Source organism: Gymnogyps californianus, chromosome 13 (genome assembly GCF_018139145.2).
Source record: "Gymnogyps californianus isolate 813 chromosome 13, ASM1813914v2, whole genome shotgun sequence".
In the NCBI taxonomy this organism is placed as follows: Eukaryota; Metazoa; Chordata; class Aves; order Accipitriformes; family Cathartidae; genus Gymnogyps; species Gymnogyps californianus.
Genome location: NC_059483.1, coordinates 11,079,824 through 11,106,674, shown reverse-complemented (window position 1 = coordinate 11,106,674; position 26,851 = coordinate 11,079,824). Strand labels below are relative to the sequence as shown.

Genomic DNA, 26,851 nt, shown 5'->3' with positions numbered 1-26,851 from the left:
GCGTACAGGGCTCTACAGTCTCTTCTGAAGGGCGTTCTGGGCCAACTTTCCAATTATGAGCAATAAAATGATGGAAAATCACCATTTATGATGCAGGGCCATATAGGACCTGGACGCACAGCAAGGCTCTTGGCAGCCACGCCGTGCACCAGGCTGTACAACAGAGCTGTAGGCAGTTCAGGAGCAGAACAAGGCTTTTATTTACTCAACAAGCGCAATAAACATTAATGTTCCCATCAGCACGGCTCTCTGGAGGAAGATTTGCCTTCCAGCCCACGGCTGCCTTGGACAGCACGGTCATCATCCCATCCCTGAAGCAGGAACACAATCCAGGCTGCGATTCCCCGCTCTGGTCCTAGAAAATCAACCCATTAGAGGCTTATCGTGCAGCTGAGAGTTAACAAGCCACCATGATAAATCCGAGCTATTTATACCAGCCCTAGCCTTGTAGTGACAAGCAAAAACAATGCAGCAAAGTCTCTCCAAGAAGTTTTTTATGGGTAAAACTCCAGAATTTTTTTTTAAGTGAAAGCTTTATTTCTGTGGGATTTGATTAGGAAACCAGATATATACATCAAGAAAGCCATTATTTTGACACCTCTGAGCTCCAGGCTGCCTTTAATACTAAAGCCAAAAGAGCATAAAGGGGAATGTGCGTAGTTCCCCTAATCTATCCACGAATTTATACCAACCTTATTTCTGCAGTGGTTTAGTGCTTACGGAGTATCTTCAGAACCAGCAACCAAACATTTTAACCAGTATTGAAATTGTTTTGAATTAAAGGAGAAAAAAACAGGCAAGTTAGCGTGCCCATTTTCCATTCCTGAAGACAGAGGATACAGAAGCACAAGGAAAAAAATTCCAGTAAAACCATATTTGAGAGTCTTTCTCCGGGGAGTGTTTAGATGATGGGTTATTTTTGTCATACTTCTAATGGGTAGAATTAAATTGTTCTGCATTTCTGCGAGAGGTGTTTACACAAGAGGCCACACAGCCTCTGGACATGAAGTAAATGGGCACCGTGGCCACCATGCTCCCGTGGGAGCAGCCCTCGGCGCACCAGGCTGCGAGCCTCCTCTTCCTCCCCCTGCCCCGTGATGGCCCCGTGTGCCCGGGGGTCTGCTCGCAGGCGGAGGGGCAGGGTCTGGCTGGGTGCCTGCCATGGGTGGCCTGGGGAGAGATCAGAGCTGGGGCTGATCCTGGGATCCATGGCCCCGGGGTGAGATCCGGGGACCCCCAGCCCCAGGCTGACCCCAGGGACCCCCAGCCCCGGGCTGTGAGGCCCCGTGGGGCAGGCAGGCCCGGCGGGCGGCTGCACCCCAGGCCTGTGGAAAGCCACCAGGCCCAGCCCTGGGGCGGCCATGTCGGCTGGGCCTGCCCTCAGCCTGCAGGGCTGTGGCCCCCGCCCAGCTCTCCCCACAGCAAGGGGGCACAGGGGGACGCTGCCCCTGGAGGGGGCTTATCTGTCTCTCTCCATTTTCCTCCTCCCTGCAGGGCAGTGTGGCGGCATGGCTGCCGCAGGGTAGGAGAGGCAGGAGCAGAGGCAGTGCATGCCGGGGCCATGGTGAGGGCCAGGAGCTGCCAGCGAGGGTGTCAGCTGTGAAAAAACCATGAATTTTAATGTCTGGAATATCAAGGAGATGTTGAGCACGCCGACAGCCACTGGGTGAGCTTGGGCCGTGGGGTGGGGAGGAAAGATTGTGAGGAAATTGTATATAAAATTAAACACTTTTTGGTTGTTTGATAGTGATGGGGTGAAACACATCTAGAATTGATCTATGGTTAATTATGGTCTGGTTAATGGTGGTTGATTAGCCTACTCCGTGATCCTGTTTGTGCCTGCATTGCTCCCAGCCTGCCAGGCGCCACCATAGATGCACCATTGCTGGGAATTTAAAAACCAGCATCGGCTGAAAGCTGTTCTCTGGTTTATTTGGGGTTTATTCGGGGAACTCCTGTGGCCTATCTACATCTAATTAGATAAGTTAAATCGCCTTGTGCAGAGGGTAGATAAAATGAATCGTGATTTACAGTATTGTTACACATTATGTAACTAAATCTAAAATTATTCCATATCCTGCACTTATACACATGGCTTAATTTTTTCCCAGCACAAGTCAAAGAGCAGCTAGAACTCCCCACATATAGTGAAACAACAAATATTATTTGGATGTAAACATCTGGAGAGCAAATACATAAGACAGGCTGCATTTTTTACAGCAGAGCGTCACCTTTTGCATCCCATGGCTAAAAAAGACAGCAAGATCTATCCCTGTTTGACTCTGGAGACGCTAACTGATTAATTTGGTCCTCTGAGCCTCTGTTAGTTAAATAACCCACTTACATAAGTAACCATTGTTCAAATTCACAGTTTTAGTCATGCTGTCTCTTTGGCCTGATGTTACCACAATGATGGATGATAATGAAAACATAATAGTAGTTTCCTTGCCCATTATAAAAACACTTGCCATATATATGTGAATTAATTTAATTTTGCACAGATGCGGGGTCAAAGGGGAGCCAATTCAGGGAAAAACATGTTTATATCTGTCATGATTTTGTCTGTATAGATATGCATTGCATAATTCTATTGTCTTCTTCGTACCTGCGGATTTCTTTTTTTTTTTTTAATTTTGTTTTCAATAAGTTGCTTCTAAGTAGTTTGAAAACCTGTGACTTTCTTTCTGGTCAGAGACTGAGCAGGGGAAATTTAGATAATATATTAAAAAATACATAATATATATTAATAATTATAATTATATTTTTATATTATATATAAAATATATAATACAGATTTTTAAATACATAAATCATTCTTTGGAGTCGTGCAATAGGAAGGGAAATGAGTGGAAGAAGTACAGGTGCCTGTTTGGAAAGGGATCACTTGAATTCCTTCCTCCTCCAAAGTATCCTGTCAGCTACAAAGTCTTCCCTTTTAACTCATTTATTAATGCAGGAAGAAAATACGGACAAGATTTTAACACCCACTCCTCAGCATTCCACATTTTTTGCAAGTGAGTTCAAAAGGGTCAAACTTTTGACTAACATAAAGCGTTACTGAAAATGCAGCTGGGTTTTTGGAGGAGTTAAGAACGGGGAGAAGGTTCTCGGGAGGGGAATTAACTTTTTCTAAAGGAAAAAAAAAGTTACCCACAGGAGCGTGTGCATGTGTGCATGTATTTGAAATAGGGGAAAAGGTGTTGATTACTTTTCCCTGGCTCACTTCTGTTACTAGAAACCTTTCTCACCACAGCAGGGTAGGCTGTATAATCCCCAGAATAGTCTTTCAGGGAGCTTTAAAAATGAAACATAAAATCAGCGTATAATCTAGGCAGGGTATGAATCACACTGTGAGTTCTTTGCAAGTTTGAGTCAGGGTGTTACTTCTGAGAGCAGCTGCCACCAGGTCCCTAGGAAATGCAGAGCTCCAGTGATGCAGTACCCTCATGGCAGCGGTTCTGCACAAGCCCAAGATTGCTCTGGGTTTTATTCATTATCTATCTGTCAGACACAAACGTGCTTCTCTGTAACTGCTAGCAGCCTGAGAAATAGAGTTGGGGAACCAAAGTCCCTGTTTTACCTGTTTTAATGTATGAATATTGACGTAATAGAGATCCTAGAAATGCAGCAGAGGGAAGATTATCTAGTTGGACACTGTAATATCAGGGTGCCAATTATTTAAGAAGGTGGGAGGGGGTCATGCAGATAGAATGACAGCTACACGGTGGAGAAAGCTTAGGCTCAATTTAAGTACATCAACAAACGACACAATTTTTGTGGATTGAAATGCCAGACTTCATTAGGGAAAGTGCCGCGTTAGAGCAGCGCTGCTGCCTGCCCAGCCAGGAGGGCAGGCGAAGAAAGATTGCAGAGGATGTGAGAACAGCAGCCACAAAAGCAGTGGTGCTTCAATCAGCCTTTTATCGACTGGAGAAGCGTCACCGGGGCGTGATGCTGAAAGTACATTTCCAGACACCATAAATACCTGCCTCAGCCAGGGAACTCCCGGGGGAAGAGACGCATCTTGCCTTGACCCTGAGCTGAGCACAAGACCCACGTTCAGGGTATTACTCTTGTAGTGCTACCATGAGAGTGACAGTAGTGAACTGGAGTCAACAACTCTGCAGGAGCAACAGAAGCCAGAAAATCCACTACTGTTTAATTTCAAAAAAGACACTGACGCAGTAATAAGGAAGCTTGTTAAAAAGAAATTAAACTGGACAACCAAAAGGGTTAAATGTTTGCCTGAGGCCTAGAGATTATTTAGACTTCATGTTGAAGCTCAGAACAAATGTGTACCAGCTGTCAGATTAGACATGAGAAGGACCAGTACTGGACTGGCATGGTAAAGAAGACTACTGAAAATGAGAAGGCATCCTTCAAGAAATGAAGGACAATAAAAAATAGAAAAATAGAAACCAATATATTATGATTTTAAATTAAAGTTTTGAGAATTTTCTTGTTCCATGAGAAAAGCAGTAACTTGCTAAAGGCATAAAAGCTACTAATATACCTACTTCCAAAGACATCAGAAGCAGAATGCTTGCCAGAGAGTGTGTAAGGCCAATATATGATGAAAATATTAAAGAGGCATTCAAAAGGGATGCTGTACATTAAGGCCTACTTGGGCCACTACTCTCTATGGCTTATTTCTGCTGTTGAGAAAAAAATTCCAAATTTAACAACCTCATTCAATCCATTATCCCATGAAATTCCATCCCACACAGCAGGGCCACGTATTCTGAAGTTGCCTTAAGGTCACAGAATAAGCAGAAAATGAAGGAGACAGCCAGGACAAAGACCAGGAGAGCAGCTGTAAAAATCCCGAGCCTTGGAGGAATGAGAAACCGGGCTGTAAGTGCAGGCTGGAAGATGGCTTTGGACTGGGGGGGCAAAAAACCCCCTGTCTCCAGATGTCTGATTCTTAATATGGTCAGGGATACATTTTGTGTAAGTAAACAGGGCTGCTCTGTGGAAATCCCAGTCTCCTGCTAAGGAAAAGGCCCTGCGAGCCCCTGCGACCGGCTCAGGACAAAGGACTAACACGGTTTCCAAGGTGAGGAATGTCTGGGCAGTATTGAATCACAACCGAATGAATAATGAAGTGGCTCATAGAAAGTAAAAATGACCTTGAGGAATTAAAACAAGTCCAGAAGGACTGGAAACTGGAGGCAGCGTTTGAGCTGAATAACGGAGAGGGATTTCATTGTGGTTAATGCATTAGGGCCAGTGCCAAAATTTGTTTGTAGAAATTCCTTTTAGGATATGGCACAAATGATTTGCAGCAAGCAGGTCATGCCGTTCCAGAGGACAGAAAGCAGAATAATAATTTTATGCTGTGGCCGTTCCCAGTGAAGAGATGGCAAATGGCTGGAAGCTGCAATAACAGCTAAAACTCTTTGATTTAAACTCTTCCAGGCCCCTGGATGCTGAATTTCCTCTGCACCCAAAGCCAACGCTGATCCTTGCTCATTTGCTGAACACATTGGCAGGCAGCAAATAGCGACGACAAGAACAGCATAGCAGAGCTAGAGACAGTTCCTATAGATACAGACTAAAGCCAGGAGGAAGAGCAGGTGAACAGCAGCTCCCAGAATTTCAATTGGATTTGTTGTGATGCAGCCCTGGTCACTAAATGAGGAGCAGAAAGGGCTGGGAGATTTTCTGGAGGGGAATGAGGAGAAGAGGAACTTTATGGCACTGATCCTACTCAAGATTACTACCAGGAGAAAAAGATCTCTTCTTCGGGAAAGAGGCTTTACTGCACTTTGAAGAAATGTGTCAGGAAGGCGTAAGTGCTTGGGAAGAAGAGGGATGTTGGCACAGGTTCAGTGGGGATGACAGAACCAAATAAAATCACTTACAGCACCACCGCGGATAAATGTTATTTTGCAAATTGTATAAGACTCAGTTTGCTTTTCCAAATGACTCTTAAACCTTGGTGTTGGCACATAAGGATGGATCCAAACAACAGAGTAAAAATTACCAATTTTGAAAAAGACCGATAAGGCCTATGATAATTTATACTGATGAATTTTTAGCTTGTCAATGCCCCTAGAAACATCTAGGAAACACAAGAAGAGGGTATTTATCGCATACTGTGTTTCTCTTGGGTTGTTGTATCTGACAGCTATTTGGGGGCAAGGCAGAACCTTTAAATGAAAGGTGAACATTTGCATGTGGTTGTGCTAAAATATTTGGAAGTGGAAATAGGAACTTAGAAAAACAAAAGAAGCTCCCAAAAGATCTAACTTCTCCTGTGGAGGGGGAATTCCCACTGAGAACTGGGAAACTGAGCCTGCGAAGAACTAGCTGACTCCCCAGATGTGCAGAGGGCTGCAGATTTTTTAGATCACGCTCATATTACAGAAAGGGTTGGAGTTGCCAATATTACAATACCTTGCGTAAAGTTAGGTGGGAAAAAGAAACTGTTCCATCAGTCAACAGAGGATGATTTAGCATTTTTTGGAGCTGACAAGAACTTGTCTTACATATCTAAAGGTGTTTTTGCTTTGGACGCATATGCTAGTGCCAATGCCATAGGAGATGTGATACTCGCATTGCAAGCAGGGGTCCTGCCCATGTGGGGTCATGGCAGCCCATGTGTTCACATCTCTCCCTGACAGGCTGGCTGTAGATTAAGAATTTTTTTTTTTTTTTTAACAAGGTTTAGCTGAGATGGAAACAAGAAGCTGTGCTAGTAAAAATTGTATTCAGATTTCTTTCTTAGTAGATTTGGGGTTCAGAGACAGATCAAGGGAGAAGGTTTGAATTCAGACAGATTTATCAGGCTTTTTGAGAATCCAGAAACCCATACCTCATCTATTTTTGCCTGCAGCTCAGTGTACTCGGTGAGCTTAAAGCCAAAAGTATTAATATGATATTGTCACTGATACCACTATATAATGAAGAGGGAGACTGAGCAGTTCAAGTACTGCTGCTAAATCCCTTCCCTGTTGTGTGTATGAGGTTTGGGCTCCTTCCAAAACTGGGGATTAACTGAACACGTCACTGCTAATAAATGTTGAGGTGATCATCTTTTGTCATACACATGAATTAGTCTCCTGTTCCTTCTCTTTTACTTATACGATTTGATATGGAAGAAAAACCCTGCGTAAGAGTCTTTTTCATTAATTTTGGTCTGTAATTCCCAGTTCCAAAGGCAGCAACACATCTCTCCATTTTGGTAGCTTAAAAAACAGCAAGAACTGAGAGTATAAACCTGGCCCAGCTTTCCTTATGTTTGGACCTAGCCTGAGCACTCTGTCAGAACTTGTGGATGTGGAGCAAGGGAACAGTGATCATATGAAAAGTGAAAAAAGTCTGTATCTGTGCTAGCACGAAATTGAAGCCAGCCTCCGGCACAATGAGAAGCGGTGCAGCTGTGCAGGGAAGCCCTTGTCTGAGGGAAGCTGGTACTGTGCCACGAGCCTAGTCCATAAAGCGATAGAAGCTGTGTCTCTGAAGAGGAGTAGAATCAGAGCAACATAGCACAAAGTTGAGGCTGGCTGGAAGAGGTTTATTTGGGTGATGTTCAAGGGAAAGAAGAGAACTTTTGAGTAGCATGTTATTATGTTTGAAATATTTCTAACAATTCAGATCAATTTGTCTGGCCATATGCTACCTATTTATTGGTTGTTCCAGCATGTCAGACTTAAGGCATCTGGAGAATAAATGCCCAAGAAATGTCAGCTACCAGTCAGAAAGGTTTACTCTGTTGGAACTGCCTTCCAAATAAGCTGAGCAGCATCTGAGCTACCACAGAAATTATTATCCAGAGTAGTGAAAAGGGAGAGACCCGGCACTTGCTAGGAGCAACCCCCAAGGTGTCCCTTAAACTAAAACTGACTGACAAGGCGGGTAGGATGAACTGAGTTAGCTGGCCAGTCTTGGTTTTGATCTTCTGTCTGCAGGACATGCTGGAGAAACACCTCCACCCCTGCAAGGTGAACGCAGAGCTACCACACTGCGTTTGTATGGATGCGGCAGTTTAAGATAAGCCAGTTGGCTTTGTGTAGCAAAAACACACGCTGTTAAACATTATGCAGTTATAGGAACGGCACCCTCCGAGTAGAGAGTGAAAATGAACATGTTGAGGGGGGCCATGCTTGAACAGTTCCAGCAGGTCGTGCAGGGAATTCTGTTTGGCTTTTTAATTGCTCAAGACTCATTCACAACCTGCTCTGCCCCATTTCAGGCCTAATAAGTTTTCCATCCGGAGCAGCGCTCCTAGTGACTACTCGAGTTTGAGTGATTCTCAGCTGCTCTTCGGCTCCCAGTTCTGCCCGGAGAACGTGCAATCGGCAGCGGCGCCGCTGGAGCTGGGCACGCAGCTGGGACAGCACAACTCCCAGGACGTGAGTCTCGCTCTCGTTCAGCCCTGTGCAGGCACACAGCCACCATTCAAAATTAATGGAAAATGCTGAAATCAGGTGGTAACGTTTGCAAATGTTATTAACTGCTGAACTCAAGTTATCTTCTTGATACATATACGTATTTACTGTGACTAGACAAAGTAGCAGCCTGGTCAGCTGAAAACCTAGTATTTATAGCAGATTACTGTAAGTTATTATTGAGACAGGTATTATTTTCTTTAATCACATTTTTTTAATTACTAAAATAATATGAAATTTTTCTCGAGCTAATGTCTTTAGACCACCTAGCTAAGGTAGAATATTACATCTATTCCTCTTTGAAAAATACTGTGTTTCTCTTCATTAGCTTTCTGCAAGAATGACAGAGGTATTCAGTATTTACTTCCACTGACTGAAAATTACCTTGCTGTATTGTTGTTATAGCAGATGCTTGAATGATTTTGGATGAAGAGCTTCTACGCTCAAAATCCTTCTCCTACAGCACATGGTTTCTGATGTTACCACCCTCACTAAAATAGTTCCTGCACCGCTAACAGAGAGCACCAGATCCGAATAAAGACACCTGCTGAGAGCAAAGACCAGGATAGAGCAGGGGTGCTAGCTCGGTGGCCCTAGGCTGCCCTTCACTTCCAGATCCTATCTGCTGTCCTCTGCATTTTGCCGAGGATCTTGTCCATTAACTGCAGCAGCTTTTCATCAGACACAAAAAAGGAAATTCACTCTTCACGATGAAAGAAGAAAATATAATGGAATTTGCGTTATCTTATTTTTTAAGGAAAAGGCATTTCCATTTTGGTCACACAGTGTCTGGAAAGTTTGTAGGATGAAGAAGGTCTTTACAGCTTTCATATTAATATTAAATTTCTTTTTCTGAAATGTATATTGAAGCATGTGAAAAACTCATCTACAGTCTGGTGATGTTGCTAGTTAGCAGCAAAATGATGTCATCCACCAGGAAATTCAATAGGATTTTCTTTAGATTCCTGTACAGGGAGCTCCCACTGACATCTTTAACTTTTCCACAATTCCAGGAATACTGGAATTCATTTATAGTCTCTGTGTTGAGCATCCAGGAAAAAAATCTGCACACCTGATGATTGCAACCAACTGAAAATCCTCAAGATGAGAGAAAAGCCTGAGTCTGGAGGAGTTCGGGCTGGGTCTCAGTTCCACAGGGAGTTGATCTAACTAGGCACACTAAATGAGCCATAATCTCATGAAATTCTTAATCTCCTCGTCCAATCTAATCTGTCACATCCAATCACTGTGATCTCTGTCTGCAAAGCACTTGGTACACAAATGTTTTTTTCTAATTAATGTTCTGATTATTTTTATACTCAACATTTTTCTTTCTTTTGTGCAACAGAGCGAGCCCAGTATTTTCACCAAATACCAGACAAAACCACTGTTATTTGATGAGGATACAAAAGAAAAAGCTTCACTTAATTTTGGTGCAGGAAGAGTGAGAAGTGTCTTGGAAAATTTTGAAGTGAATAAGAACAAAATAAAGGACAAATATGATCGGTATGTAGACATCCATCAGAAATTTTTTCTGTGCTGGTGGTTATCACTCCTTGCAGCTCCTTCTTCCCCTCTTAAAAGTCATACATGACATAGCTGCATATTTGTCCAAGAAAAGTATCTTTTCGGGTTTTAAATAATCTCTGATTGGATTCACAGGATAAGAGAATAGGGTTCATTTGCAATGCGATTTATGTAACACACTCAGCCATAAGCCACAAGGAACAACAAAACTCTAACCTGAATTTACCTTTGTCCTTCTTTATCTAATCAGCAGGGTTTTTTTCTGTATTGATTCTTTGCAAAAGCCCGTATTTCTCAAAATTTTATAGACTGTGTTGGGATGGATCAAAGGGACTCTGAGGATGACCTTCACATTTAGGCCAGATGAGGAGATTGCCAAGCATACTTGCGTGCAGCGGAAGATGCAATGATTACACCTTTATAAATCTGCACGTACCTCCAGAATTTTACTTGTGTACAGGATTTTTATATCTTGTGGTTTTGGTAACAGACAAGTGTAATTTGCTAATGTAACTTGCATCTGCTCTTTGTCAGATGTTAAGCATTAAATGTACATGTAGGTCCTAAAGGACTTTAAGGAACAAGCTAACCGTTTGAAGCTCAAAAATGAAAGATGGCAAACTCCCCAGTGCACCTATAAATAATTCTTAGCACTGTACATTTTGTAATGTAATATCCAAAGTGAAACACATTTTTATTGAAAGCCTTTGATCAAATCAGGCTATGGATCTCTCTCTCTTTTGCAAGGGGCACTATGCTTCTGATAAGGCAAAATTTGATTCTTTAGTGCCTATTAGAGAAGAGGAGGATTTTTGTAAGTGAGTTATGAGAAATGAACAAATAGTTTTAAATGTTTAGGCAGAACTCTTAATTATCCTTTATTTCTTCTTTAAATGAATTATGCTCCTTCCTACACTCCAGACTCACTCCCAGATTAGAAGTCTGTTTATAGAAATAGCTATATTATCTTTACAAAGCTAAACGTATAATTTATCAATTTGTATCCCCCGCAAGTTTGACTAATAAAATGAATATCTTCCTTTCCATGAGGCTAGAAAGATTTCAGAAGCCCTGCCTAATTCTCATAACTAGACTCTACCTAGCCTTCACCTTTTTGGTTGTTGCAATTTGCATCACAAAATGATTGATTCAAAATGGCCCGAATCTTCAGAGAGGAAATAGGTTATCACTTTGCTTAGCAACTATCCTTGCATTTTGGTTTGATAGGTTAATCATGAATATAGCCTGGTTCCTGATAGGCTCGCTCAACTGAAAAGGATGGATAAAAGAAACCACAGGCATAATCTCAGGAGAAAAGGATTTGCAGTATTTGTCTTCCTGGCTTGGGCTTTGTTGATGCTGAAGCTTTTCCCAAGTTTTTCCCACAGTTATTTAGTCCAAATGCAATACCCATGTATCCCAGCACTGACACGTCACCTCCGCCAAGGCTGGGTCTTTCCGGAGCAGACAGCGTGGTGGTAACACCGCAGCAGCTAATGGACAGTTGTGTAAATGCCAACTAAAACTTTTGAGAGAGGCACGAATGCTAGGCCAAAAATGGGAGAGTGAAAAAAAAAAATTCATGTATATGATATATACATGCATGTGTATATTTTTTTTTTTCTTACTCTACACAGCAGAATCCATGCTTTCCTAAAACAAGTAAGGTGACTTCAAAGGGTTATGGCCCCTGAAGTAAGCAAGTTTCTGTGCTTACATCATTACACACTAAGCTATGCCTTGCAGTGCTTCATGTCTCATGTTTACTGTGATCTTTTCAATTTCTGTCTATTTCAGTAACTTGCATGTCTGTTTTATACTTGTTGTTTTTTTTATTTTAGTGAGGTTTTAAGCACCTTTATTTCCAGTATCAAAGACAAGCTTCAAGGGGTAAGTTAATTCAAATTCAGAGTGCAGAATAATGAAGAGTTAGAAATGCTACGGAACATTCGCCTTCTCTCATTTACTGTGCTGATATTTGAATTATGACAGTTTGTCCTGAGCACTCAATAACTTTAAACCAACAATTGTCAAGTTTTTTGCATATACCATTGTCTCTGTGGCCTGTCCTTAGGGTCAAGGTCTTTAGGGCCTTGCCTCAGAGTCAGCAGTGGAATTTCTCTGGGTCTCCGGAGCAAGAACGGGCTGTAATGGCTGTCTGCAAATATCAATTCTTTCTTCCTTCTGCCTGAAGAAAGTAGTCTACTTTCAGGAATAAGTCAATGTGGTCTTACTGGGTGAAGGTCTCTCCCCCAACACTTTTATAATTAATTTGATTAGTGTTATTATTAATGCTATTTTACAGATCAGTACCTCTATTTTGAAATCTGTTAAGATGTCTGCAACATTTCACGAGCCTTTTGAGCCGTTCAGATCACCTTTGGGGTTGCAACCAACAGCTGGACAAATTGTTTCAAGCGACAGATAAATAACCATTTTCAGGCTGTTCCATTCCATGAGTTGCAGTCGTTGTTCTGTAGCATTTGGGGCTGTGTTTTTGCAAACAAAGAAAGGGCAATGTATTAATTTTCTCATTTACCTTTGTTTTTGCAGCTGCAAGCATGCTTGGACAAGTTTGGAGAAATGTTCGATTCAAGAAACAAATCCATTTTGGTTCACCTAGAAACCCTTTCCAAGACACGTAAGTCCTTTTTGAATTTCTGTTAACAGCAGAGGGCACAGTCAAACTGCTGAATGTCAGCGTGTTGTCTCCAAGCTGAGGTGAACTAGGCAAGTCATGCCACTCACAGCTGCTCTTCGTAAGGGAGCAGAGCAAATAAGACTTATCCATGGTATGGACTGGTCTGTTTCTCCATTCTTACTCTGTTACATTCTCCTTTTCTCTGCTCTCTTGTACTGTGTCAAAGAACTTAGGTGTTGCGTGGTTAGACACCATGCACGCATAGATAAATGCACCTCTATGTTTTTGTGTTCTGCCTGGAGTATGATCATTTTTAGACTATATCTGGAGCACTAATGGAATACACAGTAAAAATAACTTAGATATTTATATCCTGAGTAACCAGTTTCAGTTTTTAGGGCCTTCTCAGATGTTCACATGTTAGTTTGAAGTCTTCCATCACTCCTCTGTGCTTGAAGTGATTATATTTTAGATATGAGCAAAACTAGTACTGCTCATTTCTTAAGAAGTGCATAGTGAAGCACACCATTGCCATGATAAAAAGGTGACCTCCCAAAAAAGCCAATAATGTAAAATGCTTTTGAACAGCTCTGTCTCTGAAGTGGCTAGTCACAGCAGCCTTTACTGAGGGAAAGTGCTTCAGAAAAATTGTTTCTAATTTGGCCTAGATCTGAGCCTTTGAGAGTGCCTTAATTTTTAATGTTGGCATGATTTTTTATCAACACCCTGTCAGGACTCCGCTCAGTGCTTGCCCTGCTCTGTGCAAGAACAAGAGGCCAGTTTCAATACATGCAAGAAACGTGAAGTGAGTCATACTGTGTGAGATCAAGGTAGCAGACCTTCACAAAAGCTCTATAATATTCACTGTGCGGTAAAATGTGGCTTCCATGAAGCACAGCTTTGACAGATACCCTTTAAGTCAGCACAGCCCTCTCAGGCAAAAAGAGTGGAGTCTGGTGCATTCTGCTCGAGGCCGTGATAGCCTGTATGTTTGAAATACCAGTCTTGTTATACTAAGAACACTCCCTTGCTGTGCTTGGCAAGTGCTCTTGGTGGGACCTTAATGTAAGCAAGAATCTGTCTGCTTTGGCCAGCACAACAAGCTCCCTATTACGCATTTGCCCATCTCCTAATTACTTCAGTGCCTCAACTTGTCCACTCTGTGGCAGGACTTTGCCTAGAGAAACTGTTGTCATGGCACTGAAAATCAAAGCTATTGTTCATGATTCCTCCTCTTCATTCCATACCATTTGCTCAGCTGTCCTGTTTCTTCTCCATACCCATTTTAAATAAATATGCCTTGAATGAAATGAGAAACCTCCCAGAGGTGCCTGCTGCTAGATTTTCAAAGCAATTGAAAAGAAAAATTGGCACTTTCTGTAATGTATCATGCTGCAGAATGTTGAATATATAATGAAAATCATCACACGCTCCACAATGTTGTTCTTTTTATATTTCTGGGAGGTTCATCTGTCACTGGTTAATTGCTGATGAACACTGCCATTTGACTGGTATCACAGTGATGGATAATTAAGTTCCCACTAAATAAATACCGGCACTAGTCCCTTGAAAAGATCCCAACTGAGGCAATTCCCTTGAAAAACTGGTATAAAATTCCTAAACTCAGGTGATAAAGAGCTAAATTCAGAACTGATAAAGCACTGAATGCCAGTGGCTGATGATACAGTACCTTGGGATGTGGGTGACATGGTAGAGACATGGTAAATCATTGGCAGTGGAGGATTTCACATGTAGGAGAGGAATGCAGAAGATGAAGAGGCTGTCTTCAAGGAGAGAAGTAGTACACCAGGACATTCAAACAGCTCTGAAAAGCAAAGAAAGGTTGAACTTGAAATCAAGTCTGTCTTCATTAAAAGCTTGTAAGGAGTATCCCAGGCTTCGTTTATAGCAGTGGGTAGCAAGCACGTTTGGCACAGTCTACATAGCCACTGGGCGAGAACAAAACAGAAAATATTTTTCAAAATATATTTCCAAATGCTGTTGGGCTGGCATGCTCTATGCAGTAAGATAAAAAAAATGTTCTCTTTTGAGTGTTTGTCCATATGTGCTTGCACACAGTGGATAGAGCTGTGTCTGGCACCGGAGATGAGACAACATTTGCCTGAGCAGCTGTCACAGAGGCACAGCTGCTCTATTCCTTGCTCACATCTCGGTGTGCTGTGCACAGGGATGTAAAGAGGCAAGCAGACCCTATGTGCTCAGTTGTTCCACCTTATATAGAGTTTCTCTGGTTGACTTGCCCGCTCATCATTTGCTCTTTCCTTCTGGTTTCAGCTCCTGTAACTCATTTCTTTTTATATTTTTCTCATTTTCATTTATATACCCACACTTCTATCAAAACTTTCTATTTTTTTAATACAAATCCTGATTTTCACAACTCAGCCCTCTCTGAACTGCTTTGCTTTTCTGCTATCTGGTAGTTCCAGCTGTGGCAGCTCCTAACAGCCATATCCTCCGCACCACCTTGACTTCATTGCAAATGAGAAGCGTATTCCCAGCCAGCATGTCACAGGCAATCCTCTGATGCTCCTGCCAGCAAGGGTGACAAAATAATGTGCAATATGTCCCTTACAGAGGTAGGAGCTGATGCAATTCTCTGACAAAATCCGGTGCCTGGTGGGCAGTTTTCAAACATGACTTACTTCAAGACTCCCCAGGCCCAGCAGTTGCTAGCAAGGTTTCTAGGAGAATTCGCTGTGTTTGTAACGGTGGGTTTTGAGCTTGTTTACTGTGAACAGTATGGTCCAGACTGGGACAGCCAGTCCAGACTCCCTTATGTTCTGTATGGATTGAAAAGTCAAAAGGTTTAAAACTGCCTTGCCCATGCAGCTGCTAACTAGCCGTGCAGTGACTGGCAACGAAAGTTGTTGAGATGAGGGACTTAACCAGACTCCAAAACACCTTGGCATGGATGGCGAGAGGATATGTGGTCATCTTGGTGAATATTGAAACCCCTCATTGTCACACTTCAGGGCTGGGGCACTCTCTGCCATAGATGGGGGGCAGCCCATCCCACAGGCCCCCGATGCAGGTGTCTTCTGCCGTGCTGCGGAAGGGGACCCAGGCTAAGCAGGCACAAACCTGCCAGGTATGTCTGAGCAGGATGCAACCGTGACAGCCCAAATGTGTCGCCCACTGGCACAGCTCAGTTACTGCCCAGGGAGAAAACGCAGCGCTCTGCTGAGCTGCATAGCTGTCTTCCCTGCTCATGTCTCACCAGGTTTATACCACCTCCTATTTCCCCTACTGAACCCAGGCGTGGGGGAACGAACCTCCCTCCAAAGTGTTATTTAAAGCCTCTGCGCTGTCAGTGCCAATCTCAGGACGAGTTGCATAGACGATGATAGATAGATATCAGAAGCAGTTGCTGTTTAATATTGCTAGGCTGGGAGGCTGACGCTCCCTCCCTCGGCTGCTCAGACTGTAGTTTTCAGCTGTTGGGAGTGCAGCTGCACCTGAGTGCAGGCTGATTTGCGGGGAACCCTCTGCAGCACAGGGTGGCAGACCTACCCCGAGGTCCTGCAGCCTTTTATCTCATGCCAGATTTCACATTCCATATGTTATTAATGTAAGCCAGTAGCATCCAAAGACAATGGTACAGCAAATCACAACACAGCGATGTTCCAGGTTGTAAAAAACTGCTTTGTTTAGAGTAAAATACCTTAAGAGAGGCACAAGTCTGTGCATAAGCCACCCATTAACCGAGTAAAGATTTTCCCTCTATGATCAAGTTATTCAATAACTATCTGCTGCAGGGTTTATTTGAAGAAAACTTTCTCTGAAGCAGCCATTCTTGATCATTTTCAAAGACAAGAGACTTGACTAACAGGGCCCTTGATCTGATCTAGTTTGGCCATCTCAATGCCTATTGTTTTAAGTCTAGATTAACGCTCATTTTTATTTTGTTTAATAGTGTTTGACAAGTCTGAACACTCCTCTGGTATGGAAGCCAGAGAGGGAAGGAGAGTGCCTCTCCTCTGTACTGAGGGTTTTTTTTCTGCAGAATACTCCTACACGTACAAATGAAACGCATTCAAAAGACTGGCTGTTGGTTGCTTGCCTGCAGCACACTGTGCTGAGTCAAACGTATGTGCAGATCACAAGCCCAGTGGATGCAGTGCTATTTTTAGACTGAGGATACCATGTTGTAGAAGAACAGACAGACTAGGGAAATCAGAAAGTTTTAAAAATAATTCTGAACTAAAATTAAGCGTGTGGGGAAGAGCAGCAAGCCAAGGTAAGCTTGCTGATGCTGTCCTTCCTATATCCTCCCTATGTAGAGATGGAAGGTGATGAAGTGACGTGAAAGGAGTTTCTTCCTTCAGTCACTGCTGCTTTCCTCCTCTTTATAGGCTTGCAGGCTGGGAGGGGGCTGGCAGGCTCCCCCAAAAACCTGCTCTCAGATTGCGGCTAGCCCTTAGGTCTAACCAGGGAGATGCAAAGTCTAAAAGGCCCACTCAAACATTCACTCCACCATTACAAACCCATTCTGCAAGCCACAGCTTTCCCCCGGTGATTTGTAAAAAAGTCTAAATCTGTCAGAGCAAAAGACTGAAAGCTTCAAAATGGCAGTGAGAGAGCAGGGACAACCAAATTGCCTGCAACAGCAGAGAGCTTATTAGTTGAAATATGTGCAGATAATCCTCAGAAATCAGCCACGCTCCTACGGAGAACAAGGCAAAGCCGTGTGGTAATGGGCATCCTGAAAAAATGGAGAAATTCCCCCCGAGCCAAGGTCCGGGAGGTGGTTTAACTCGATGCGTGTGAGGAAGATGCATGGATGAGGCAACTGCAGGGTTCCTTCTCCCAAATGACAGCAGCGTGCACTGTGCCCGAGCATTGCTCCTTCGGAGGAAGGCAAATAAAGTTAAAAATACAGCCTGGCACAGGGGTTCCCTGCTGACGGGAGGCAGCTCTCAGCAAGAACCCCATCCCTCGAGCGGCAGCCTTGCTACGCTGGAGCCGCACCTCCAGCCCTGTGCCACCAGACACCTCTGGTTTGCGTGGCTGAATAAGCCAAACACTTTCAATCTCGTTTCATAAGAGGAGATTATCAACTAAGCACTTAATTATCTTGTAGCTTTTCTCTGCACGTGTCCCAGTTCAATCTCTCTTTTTCCTTGCACATAGGCAGCTGGGACTGCACGCAGGCTTCCAGCCACCCCGGGGTGCACAGCAGTTCCCGTCAGCCAGAGCCTGCGCACCACGGCACACCACACTGCCCTATCTCCCCCGTAGCCCCTGGTGCTGGCATTTGCGTCTTTGTGTCACCTGCTAATTACCTAAATGCCCGCTGGCTTTTGCACCCAGGTGACTATGGCAGATTTTAGGCAGGTTTGGCTCATGAGCAGGCCTTGAGGAGCACCTTCCAGAGCCGCCTTGTCCCCTCATGCCACCCCTCTCAACAGCTGATGTTTTCCCTTTAATTGAGGCTTATCCACTTAATTTTTCTCAGCTTTTTTCATATCACAAGACAAACTCCACTGAAAAGCTTTGTTTGAATCTACAGAAAGGCCACTGCGTTGCCTTTGTCTAAGAAGTCACCTATCTTATCCTAGTGTATTACATTAGTCAGGCACAATCTGCCTTTTATAAAATCTTGTTTCATTTTATTCCATTTCCCTCCATGTCTTTGAGTACTCTTTCCCTTAAGGTCTATTCTAAAACCTTGCACAATAGGAGAACAAACTAGTTAAGACCATAATTGCTCAGATCTCTTTCCTTTGTTCCTTCCTAAATGTACCTTTTTAAAATGTCCCTGTTTTTTTACAGAAACAAAGCCTGTACGATCACTTTCTGCTTGCCTCTCCCGAATAGTTTTTAACTCTTTGACCAATTCCATCTAGAGTTTGACAGCAGGGCACAGCTCACCGAGGTAATTAAGTCCCTGCAAGCTTAATGAAAATAGCTGGGCAGGAGGAGAGAGATCCCGAGTGCTCTGCGGCTCTGCAGCCTGTGAGCACACCTCTGTGGGGCGAGAGGTGCTGCACTGAAGAGCTGAGATAAATACTCCGCGTGCAGGAATAGCTTCAGCTGGGCTCTTGACTCCACCAACACCAAAGTCAATCAAACTTGTTGGATCTGTAGCAAAAGAGGATTAATTAATTGCAGAGCTCTTGTAGCCACTTGTTGAAATGTAGGCTTTATTCTGATTTTTCTCGGGTGTACAGTGCTAGTCCAGGACTCCAGAATTTCAGTTATCCCGGCCCATTGGCTTGGCAATGCTTTGTTTTAGCAGGAGTGCTTTGCATCCTGTTTTGTTTCGACGGGCCAACATTCCACCCCTGCCACACCATCTGTACACACCTTCCTGTGCTTTTCACAGGAAAGACCGGACATGTTTAGTGAACAGCTTTCTCTCCGCCCTAATTTACGATTTTAAGGGAAGAGTTCCATAAGATTGCTAGGGATTTTTCATCTCCACATACACTGCAAACTGCATTCCCATGCTGTAGTGTATTAGGCACAGCAGTGGTTCCTATAATTGCAGCTGCATGGGGGGAGTTGTATTATTGTCCATCATATAACACAAGTCCCGATTTTTTTATCAGTTTTTCAACAAGATTGACTGAAGCCAAGAGCATTTTGCTCCAATTTAAAACCCCCCAGGGTTCTGTGCCCCCACAGGACACTGCCGGGGCCCCCACTACCGTCCGACGTTCCAGCTGCAGCTGCCCAAGCGCTGGGCGCAGCTGCCTGGTTCAGACGGTTTCTGACCCCGTCTCTTCCTGTGCCCAGCAACTGGAAATCCCAATTCTTTGCACACTCCATGATTTCCCACTCTCCCTTCAGTTAGCTCTCCTTCAGTTACCAGCCTCCTGTGCATTTCTGACGTGTTCTCTGGTTGCACTTCTTAGCCATCAACCTCTTGCATCTCCGTCCTGTTATCAGCAATACTATTCTTCCCGTCACATGTTGAAGCTCCCACTAACCATCAGCTGGTTACAGAAGAGGGCTGGTTATACTGGGGTGGGTCAGCTACATTGGGGTCCCCCTCCCCTGGCCATGCCTGTTGTGCAGTTGGCAGACAGCTAAGTCTCAGCCTTCCTTGCGTTGAGCCAACCAAGTTTTGCAGCTTTGCGTAGCCTTTCATCTCCAGCTGCCATCTCCAGTATTAATAGAGTGCAGTAAATGAGGTTTGGCCTATACGCAGCATCTTATAAATTTCAAGTGCTTTGCATTAAACATCTACCCTATTGTTCATCGCTTGGGGCTCGGGGAGATCTCAGCGGGTGAATCACTATGGTTGCACAGCACAGTGAAGTATTTCATGCCAAGCCATGGAGGAAGTAGCCACAGTATTGATAGTACTTTATTCACATTTACAAATGAAAGACCAAATGTGTTTTTTATTGATTTCCCTGTTTAGTGCAAGATGCTCTTCAAAGTCACTGTGGCTCGGTGCTGAAAGCTCTGACAGATAAAAGCCAAATGGAGCAGGCGCTGCTGGAGATGGAGAGGAGACTTGCAGCCGTAAGTGCAGAAATTAATCTTTTATTCTGAATCCTCATTCTGAATTTCTCCTGCTTCTACAAAATATTAACTGAATATTAAATTGCCTTCGAATAGTGGATTATCAAGTAGACTGCTCTTGTTACAATGAAGGGGGAAAGACATATTAAAAAGCTAATTCTAGGCCAGATACTGACTGATGCTTACCCAAGGCGCTGGCTAACAATGCTGTAAGCTCTGATGAAACCCTGGTCAGTGAGAGGGGAGCCCAACAGTGCCCTGTCGTGGCAGGCCACGATGGAGCACTGCTTCCTCACGCTGGCACATGCCTTCGCTGGAGGAGCTAGTGCAGTGCCTGCCTGCGAGGGGAGCGCACCTCGCAGAAGTGCAGTGCCTTGTCCCTTCAGCCGGATGGTTTCCCAGGGAGAGGAAAAAAGAGGTGAAAAAAGAACAAGTGGGTGTCAGAGACAAAAGAATGAACTGTCAGAGACAAAAGAATGAACTGTCAGAGACAAAAGAATGAACTGTCAGAGACCTCCTGGACAGGTCTGGTTTCTCCAAAAGCCCTGCTGCAGGAATTGCTTTTGGCAAGGATGTGTCACGCCAGCGTGTGAGAAGGCAGTGCTCCTGGGAGAGGGGGCAAACAGTGGGTTAGGGGTATGCCCCAGTCCCAAACCTCTCACTTTTGTGGGACAGTTTGAGAACACGTATTACACAGGGAGATACAAATTGCTGATCTTTGGGTCGATCCCCTGCTTAAGGGATCTAACTGACACATAGTACCTAAAAGTTTCTTGTTTGAATACTATTCTTGCACCTTTTAATGTGTTGCTTACTGCTTCTGCTCTGCTCGCTGCTTCCCCAGAAAGATGTGGAGATTTCGGATGTGAAATCCAGTGTCCAGCTGCTGAAGGAGGATCTGGAGTCGCTGCCAGCTCAGCTGAGTGATCAGCACCTGAAGCGGTGTGAAGAACTAGGCTTCCTGAAGCTCCCCAACGCCTTAGCTGAGCTGCACGCATCCATTGCCAGTGCCAGACTCCCCCCTCACATGGCAGATAACTCTTCCCAGACCTCCCCTGGCCCACGGCAGGGCTGTGTTCTGGGTGAGGAGAATGCGTGCCGGCCGTGCTGCCGAGGCAGGGGGTTTGCAGCTCCTCGGGTCAGTCTCAGCCCCCCTGCGTGACAGTGGGGGAGCAGCACAGAGACTCCCCCGTGAGGAACCAGGTCACTGGGGATGGCACATCTACGGGTGACCGAAACACAGCTTCAGGAGGGAAAGTCAGCCCCATGGCTACAGCGGCATGTGGCAGCGAAAACACCTCTTTGCAGGAGGTGAGATACGGTTTGGAAACAGAGAGCTGTGCTAACCATCCTTGTGTGTGCGGCGCTAACAGTCACTTTGTGGGGGGTAGTCAGCAGAAACGCTGTCCTGTACCACAGGAGGTGCCTCTGCCAACTCCACTGAGGAAGGCGGTCAGGAGAGGCACTCGGGGATGTGAACCCGTGACGCCGTCACAACAGAGGCAGCCTCAAGTTTGCCACCTTTCTGTACGAAAAGATATGCCTGGGCGAAGAGACAGTAACTGGGCCACAGACGGTGAGGTGGAGAATGCAGCTGTAGGGAACAAAGCAAAACAGAGGCCAGGAAGGATCCCCTGGAATAAAGCAATGGGGAGGAAGAAAATGTGCCCTGCTATGAGAAAAGGCGAGCTCTTGCGATGTGCTGACAGTGGGCTGAAGCAAAGGAAGGCAAATGGGATTATTGAGTTGGAAAGCTCCAGAAAAAATTGCTTTCCGAGATACACGGTTGCTCTCAATTTAGGAAGCTCTAACCCGGTTTTTGCAGCTCCCGATCAGCAGATTCTCGGCAGCGCTCAGCCGAGGCTTACAAAGAATTTCCCATCAGTGCCATGCTCCAATAAAAGCCTGCAACAACTTGCAGACAAAAGAAAGAGAAGTTTGGAAATTAAAAAAAGAGCAAATGTTTCCGGTGTAAAAAGGAATCTCTGGGATTCCTCTCCCCAGGAGAATATATTTTCCCTGTGTAGCACAACAGGTGAAAAACAGATGAGCTGCTTCAGTCTCCGAAGCCCTGCAGCCTCCAAGAAACCACGTCCTGTCAATACGCTGGCTCAGCAGAATACGGCCTGTTGCTCTTTAGTTTTTGACAGCGATTATTCCGATTGAAGGGTTTTGTTTCGTGTTCAGAGTCCTCAGCGCAGGCTTGGCCACCTCAGTCGCAGTTTATTCCTCCAGGTGTGTTACCTGCTTAGTCAGAGACAAGGCTCATGCCTGGATGCTGGAGGTGCTATTGTCCACTTTGATATATTGTAAGGGACTACGTGGGATCTGAGGGGAAGCTCTCCCCTGGCTTGGAAAGCTGACGGGGTCTGTGTTACCTTATCCCCCGGCTCCCAGAGACGCCACGGGCTCCAATTACTGTCGTATTTATGCGGCAGAGAAGTACCTGCGGAGTCTGCCGAGACATTCCCTGGGGAGCAGAGGGCTGGCAGAGCACAGACGGGCAGCTCAATCAGATTTAGCGCTGAGATCTACTTGAAACTTTTCAACTAGATAGACGTAACAATACCTCTGTGGCCAGAGGCTTTACTCTGTTTCTCACTCGTAGTCTCTATGTTGGTTTGTATGTCTAAAAGTTCAGCTTTTTAGCTCCCTCGGCAGTCGTAGTGTTGTTCTGGTTGATTTCGATAAGGTTCAGATTTGTCCCAGGAGTTGTTTGTGACCTTTGGACAGGGACAAGTTTAGCTGAGGAAAACCAAATCCCAGCATCTCAGGTTCATCGACTATTGCATTTCTTCTCCTGTTAGGCTGAAATTTCTTGGTTTCAGAAAATTCAGGAAATTGTTTAGTTTCTACTTTAGTTGTCTCTTCTATCTCTTGGCTAATCAAGGAATTCTCCAACGTACACTTTTCAAGGGCAGTGGTTCTCAAACAGAAGCCAAAGGATGTGATGTTCAAATTCAGCAGGTGAAGTCACTGATGGATAGTTCTCATCCGTTAGAAACCCGCACCTCGCTAGTGAGGAGTCGCTCCACAATTTTCAAGTCAGAAAGGACCAGCCTGCTCGCCTGATCTGGCGTATACAGCAGCGGGGTTGTTGGGCAGCCCCAATTCCCTCAGAGCAACTCTTTCCGGGGTACCCAGCTGTGACTATCAGCAGCTTCCACTGCTTCAGGTATTTGTACCACGTTTGAGTTTTGATCTGCGATGTTACCAGCAAAAGAAACATTTCGGTGTTGACAAAACAGGTCTATTGCCACGAATCCAACCGGACCAGCTTTGTCGTCCCAAGGGGGAAGACTGGGATCCCTTTTTCCTGGCTTTAATAAACTCCTTGTGTCTTCACCAAAGCCCAGTGCCTTTGTATTGGTTTTTGGGGAGAGGCAAGATCCGGTTTCAGCGGGTGAGCAGGGGGCTGTTCTTCAGCTGTTTAACTCCCCTGGATCGTGGAACTGGCAGGATTTGTTTTTTCAGCTCCTCTCTGATGTTTAAAGAAGGAAACCTCCGCCCTTCCAGTTTAACTTTGGTTCGGTGACGTTCATTAGCAAGGAGAAGGCGGTGGGGGCAGGTGTGGGGAGGCCCCAGAGCCTTGGGGACCCCCCCCAGGTCAGTGGAGGGGCTGAGTGACAGCTGCCAGCAGCAGCGGCCGTTCATGTCACATTGCCCTCCTGCACCCGCCTCCCCAGCATCCCCAGCATCCCCAGCACAGCCTTTACTGGGCAAAACCTGCTCCGTGGGGCTCGCCACCCCCGCATGTCGGGTCGGTGGGGACGGGCGCAGGCCCCTGCGCAGCCCCCGGCCTGGATGCTCACCCCGGCTGCGCCGCAGCGAGCTCGGCTCGGCAGCGCATGGCTGAGCTTGGAGGGACCTCTGGAGGTGTCTGCCGCAAGCCCCTGTGCCGAGCTGGAGCAGGCCCCGGCTCCCCGGCACCCCGAGGATGGAGCGCCCGTGCTGTGGGGTACAACGTGGGGCTGCCCTGGGGACCCCCGCAGCCCCCCACCGCACGCACACGATGGCACACAGCGGGGTCGTGAACAAAATCCCCGGAGAAAGGAGGTGTAACAGCAACAGCAGCCAGCGGTGCTTCCCCCTGGGGCAGCCACCTCCCCGGGGGAGCGGGGAGAAGCCCCAGGGTGCAACCTTGGCCCCCACAGACCAGCCCCACACCCGTCCCCACTTGGGGTCTCCTCCGGGGTTTTCGCTGCCAGCAAGAATATTTGTCCCAATATGGCCGTGACGATGGCGACTCCTCTCCCAGCCTCACCTCACCGGACAAAAATGGAAGCGTGCGTGCTGCCGCCTCTGCCCTGGGGCTGGCATCCCCAGCCGGGAGCCACCGCGCTGCTGTGGGACACAGCAGCCTTCCCGTGGCACCGTGCTTGCACCCCGGCAGAGCAGGTCCTGTCTCCCAGCCCGTACTCCCAGCGCACGCGGCTGCCGAGCTCGCCGTCTCTGGCTCCCTGCCGGAGCTCCATGCCGCCAGGCGCGCGGGGCCCTGCGCGTGCCGTTTCCCCTGGCCTTTGCTGCCGCGGGGCTGCCGGCACCTGCGTTTGTGGGGTCTCGTCCCGCCCTTCACCAAAGGTCCCCGGGGAAGATGCCGGGGGTGGTCTCCCCAGCAGCACAGCTGAGGGGGACTGCGGAGGGCACGGGGCAGCACCGTAAAACATGTACAGTGGTCATGAAAACACAAAGTTGGGCTCCAGGCTGTTTGTGGGTGCTTAACTGGGGCAGTTTTCTCCCAAACTGGGGTTTTGTCCTGCTTCCTTGGGGGAGAGCCTGGGAGAAGGGGGAGAACAGTGGCCAAAAGCTGGCAAAACCCAGGCGGCCACGGGCACAGAGGTGTGAGAGCGCAGGTTGCATCCTCTGCCCAGTGTCCCCAGCTGCGCAGGTAGGCAGGCAGCCGCTGCGGCAGCACGGAGCGGGGCGCTCATCTTTTCATCTGCTGGTGAGTCACTTAGCAGAGGAGGAAACCGCTGATGGCACCGGCGATGTGGAGGTGGCTGCTGCACCCATGCCTTGTGCTAAAGGCGCCCCAACGACTGCGGTATACGGGGCACAGCCGGCTCCCGCCCCATGGCCCCATCGCACGCTTGGCACTGTGGCCACCCCGTCCGCAGGATGAGACCGGCCAGCTGCGGTCGTGCCCGGTACTGGCAGTGCCCGGCATGGTGCAGGCTCACCGGTTGCCCCCCCAGGCTCTGCCGCTGCCCAGCTCTTCCCCCGTGCAGCCTCCCCAGCGCTAATCCCCAGATTAGCTGCCTGCCATGCCTGCTTTGTGGGGTCTGGCGCGCCGGCATTGCCCAAATTCCCCGGCCCCTGTGCTCAGCTGGCTGCCACAGCCCCCCTGGCCCTGCTGCCTGCACCCAGCCCGGCAGCACAGAGGGGTGGACCGGGGCCCAGAAATGCCCCATGTGCCCACGGTGAGCCCAGCCCAGGCACGATGACCCAGGGATGGAGAAGTGGCAGGGAGCAGGAGTGGGGCACTGTGTGCTGCTGCCAGCATGGTGCTGCCATGGGGACCTGAGGTGCCACATGTCCCCGCTGGCCTGGGCGAGAGGAGAGCAATGGCGGTGACAGGGGTTTGCCAAGGCTGCGGTGGCTCAGGTACCGCCCGAGGGAGCCGGGGTGCAGGCAGGGAGCTGGGGTGCGTCACCGTGTGGGGCAGAGCCCTGAGCTGGTGTGACTTTGTGGTGCTGAAGCCGTGCCAAGGCCAGGCCAAGCCCTGGCAGGGCCGGCAGCTCTCCAGCGGGACAATTAGCTGATTAGCTAATTACCTGCACCTTGGCAGGGGCCCATAGCCCAGTGGCTGCCAGGGTGCTGCATGCTCCGGGCAGGGTGGGCAGGAGGTGTGGGGCAGGCACAGGGCAGGAGGGTGCCAGGGCCACCCATGGACCTTCCCAGGGACCCTGCCTGGCGGGTGCCTGCAGCCCACCCCGCCTGCCCCATGGCCGCGGTGGGACCGGCCTCGGCAACAGCTCCGCACTGGGGGCTGCCTGCTCCCGGGGGGGGGGCCTGCCTGCCCTGCCTGCCCTGCCTGCCCCACAGGCAGCATCCCCTCTGCTGCCCTGCTGTCTCCTGCCCCGTGGGAACCTGCCCTGGTGCCCCACGAGGCCACGCCCCGGGGGACCCGCCCCACGGGGGACCTGCCCCAAGGGAGCCCACCCCCGCTGAGCCCCACGGGGCCGTGCCCCACGGGACCCGACGCGCCCCTGTGCCCGGCCCCACGGGTCCCGTCCCCGCACGGCGGCCCCAGCTGTGCCCGGGCGCCCCGCGCCCCCCCTCCCGGTGCCGGGCGGGTTCCCGCGCGGGTGCCCGCGGCTCGGGGCGGCGCGTGACCGGCTGCCGCCGCCGCCCGCTCCGCCGCAGAGCCCGGCCCGCCCGCCCCGGCACCGGCACCGGCACCGGCACCGGCACCGGCACCGGCACCGGCACCGGCACCGGCACCGGCAGGTCAGCGCGGGGGGGGCTGCGGCCGGCACCGGGGCCTCCCGGGCTGCGGCGGGCGGCGGGAGGGGGCTGGCCGCACCGCGGCCCGGGCACCGGGCACCGAGCAGCGGGGCCGGGCCGGCGCGCTGCAGGCGGGGTCCGCGGGATGCGGCGGCCGCACCAGCCCCGCTCTGGTCCCGCACCGGCCGCGGCCCAGCCCCGCAGCGCAGCCCCGCCGGCTCCCGCTCCCGCACCGCGGGGCCGCCGCCGCAGCCGGGTGGTCCCGGCCCCGGCCCCGGCCTCGGTCCGGCGGGGCTGAGCCTCGTGTGCGGCGGCGGCGGGGGGCACGCCGGCTGGGCATCCCCGCCGG

General features: G+C 47.9%; 1 protein-coding gene across 1 annotated transcript; it reads left to right on the top strand.

The window, feature by feature from the left end:
- Positions 1 to 1,610: 1,610 nt before the first annotated feature.
- On the top strand, positions 1,611 to 22,364 carry IHO1 (interactor of HORMAD1 1). The gene is given in 9 exon segments (XM_050905003.1): positions 1,611 to 1,666; positions 8,198 to 8,357; positions 9,742 to 9,899; positions 11,762 to 11,810; positions 12,474 to 12,561; positions 19,952 to 20,055; positions 20,900 to 21,219; positions 21,252 to 21,333; positions 21,367 to 22,364. Coding segments are annotated over 9 exon segments (1,872 nt in total). The 3' UTR covers positions 22,222 to 22,364.
- Positions 22,365 to 26,851: the final 4,487 nt, after the last annotated feature.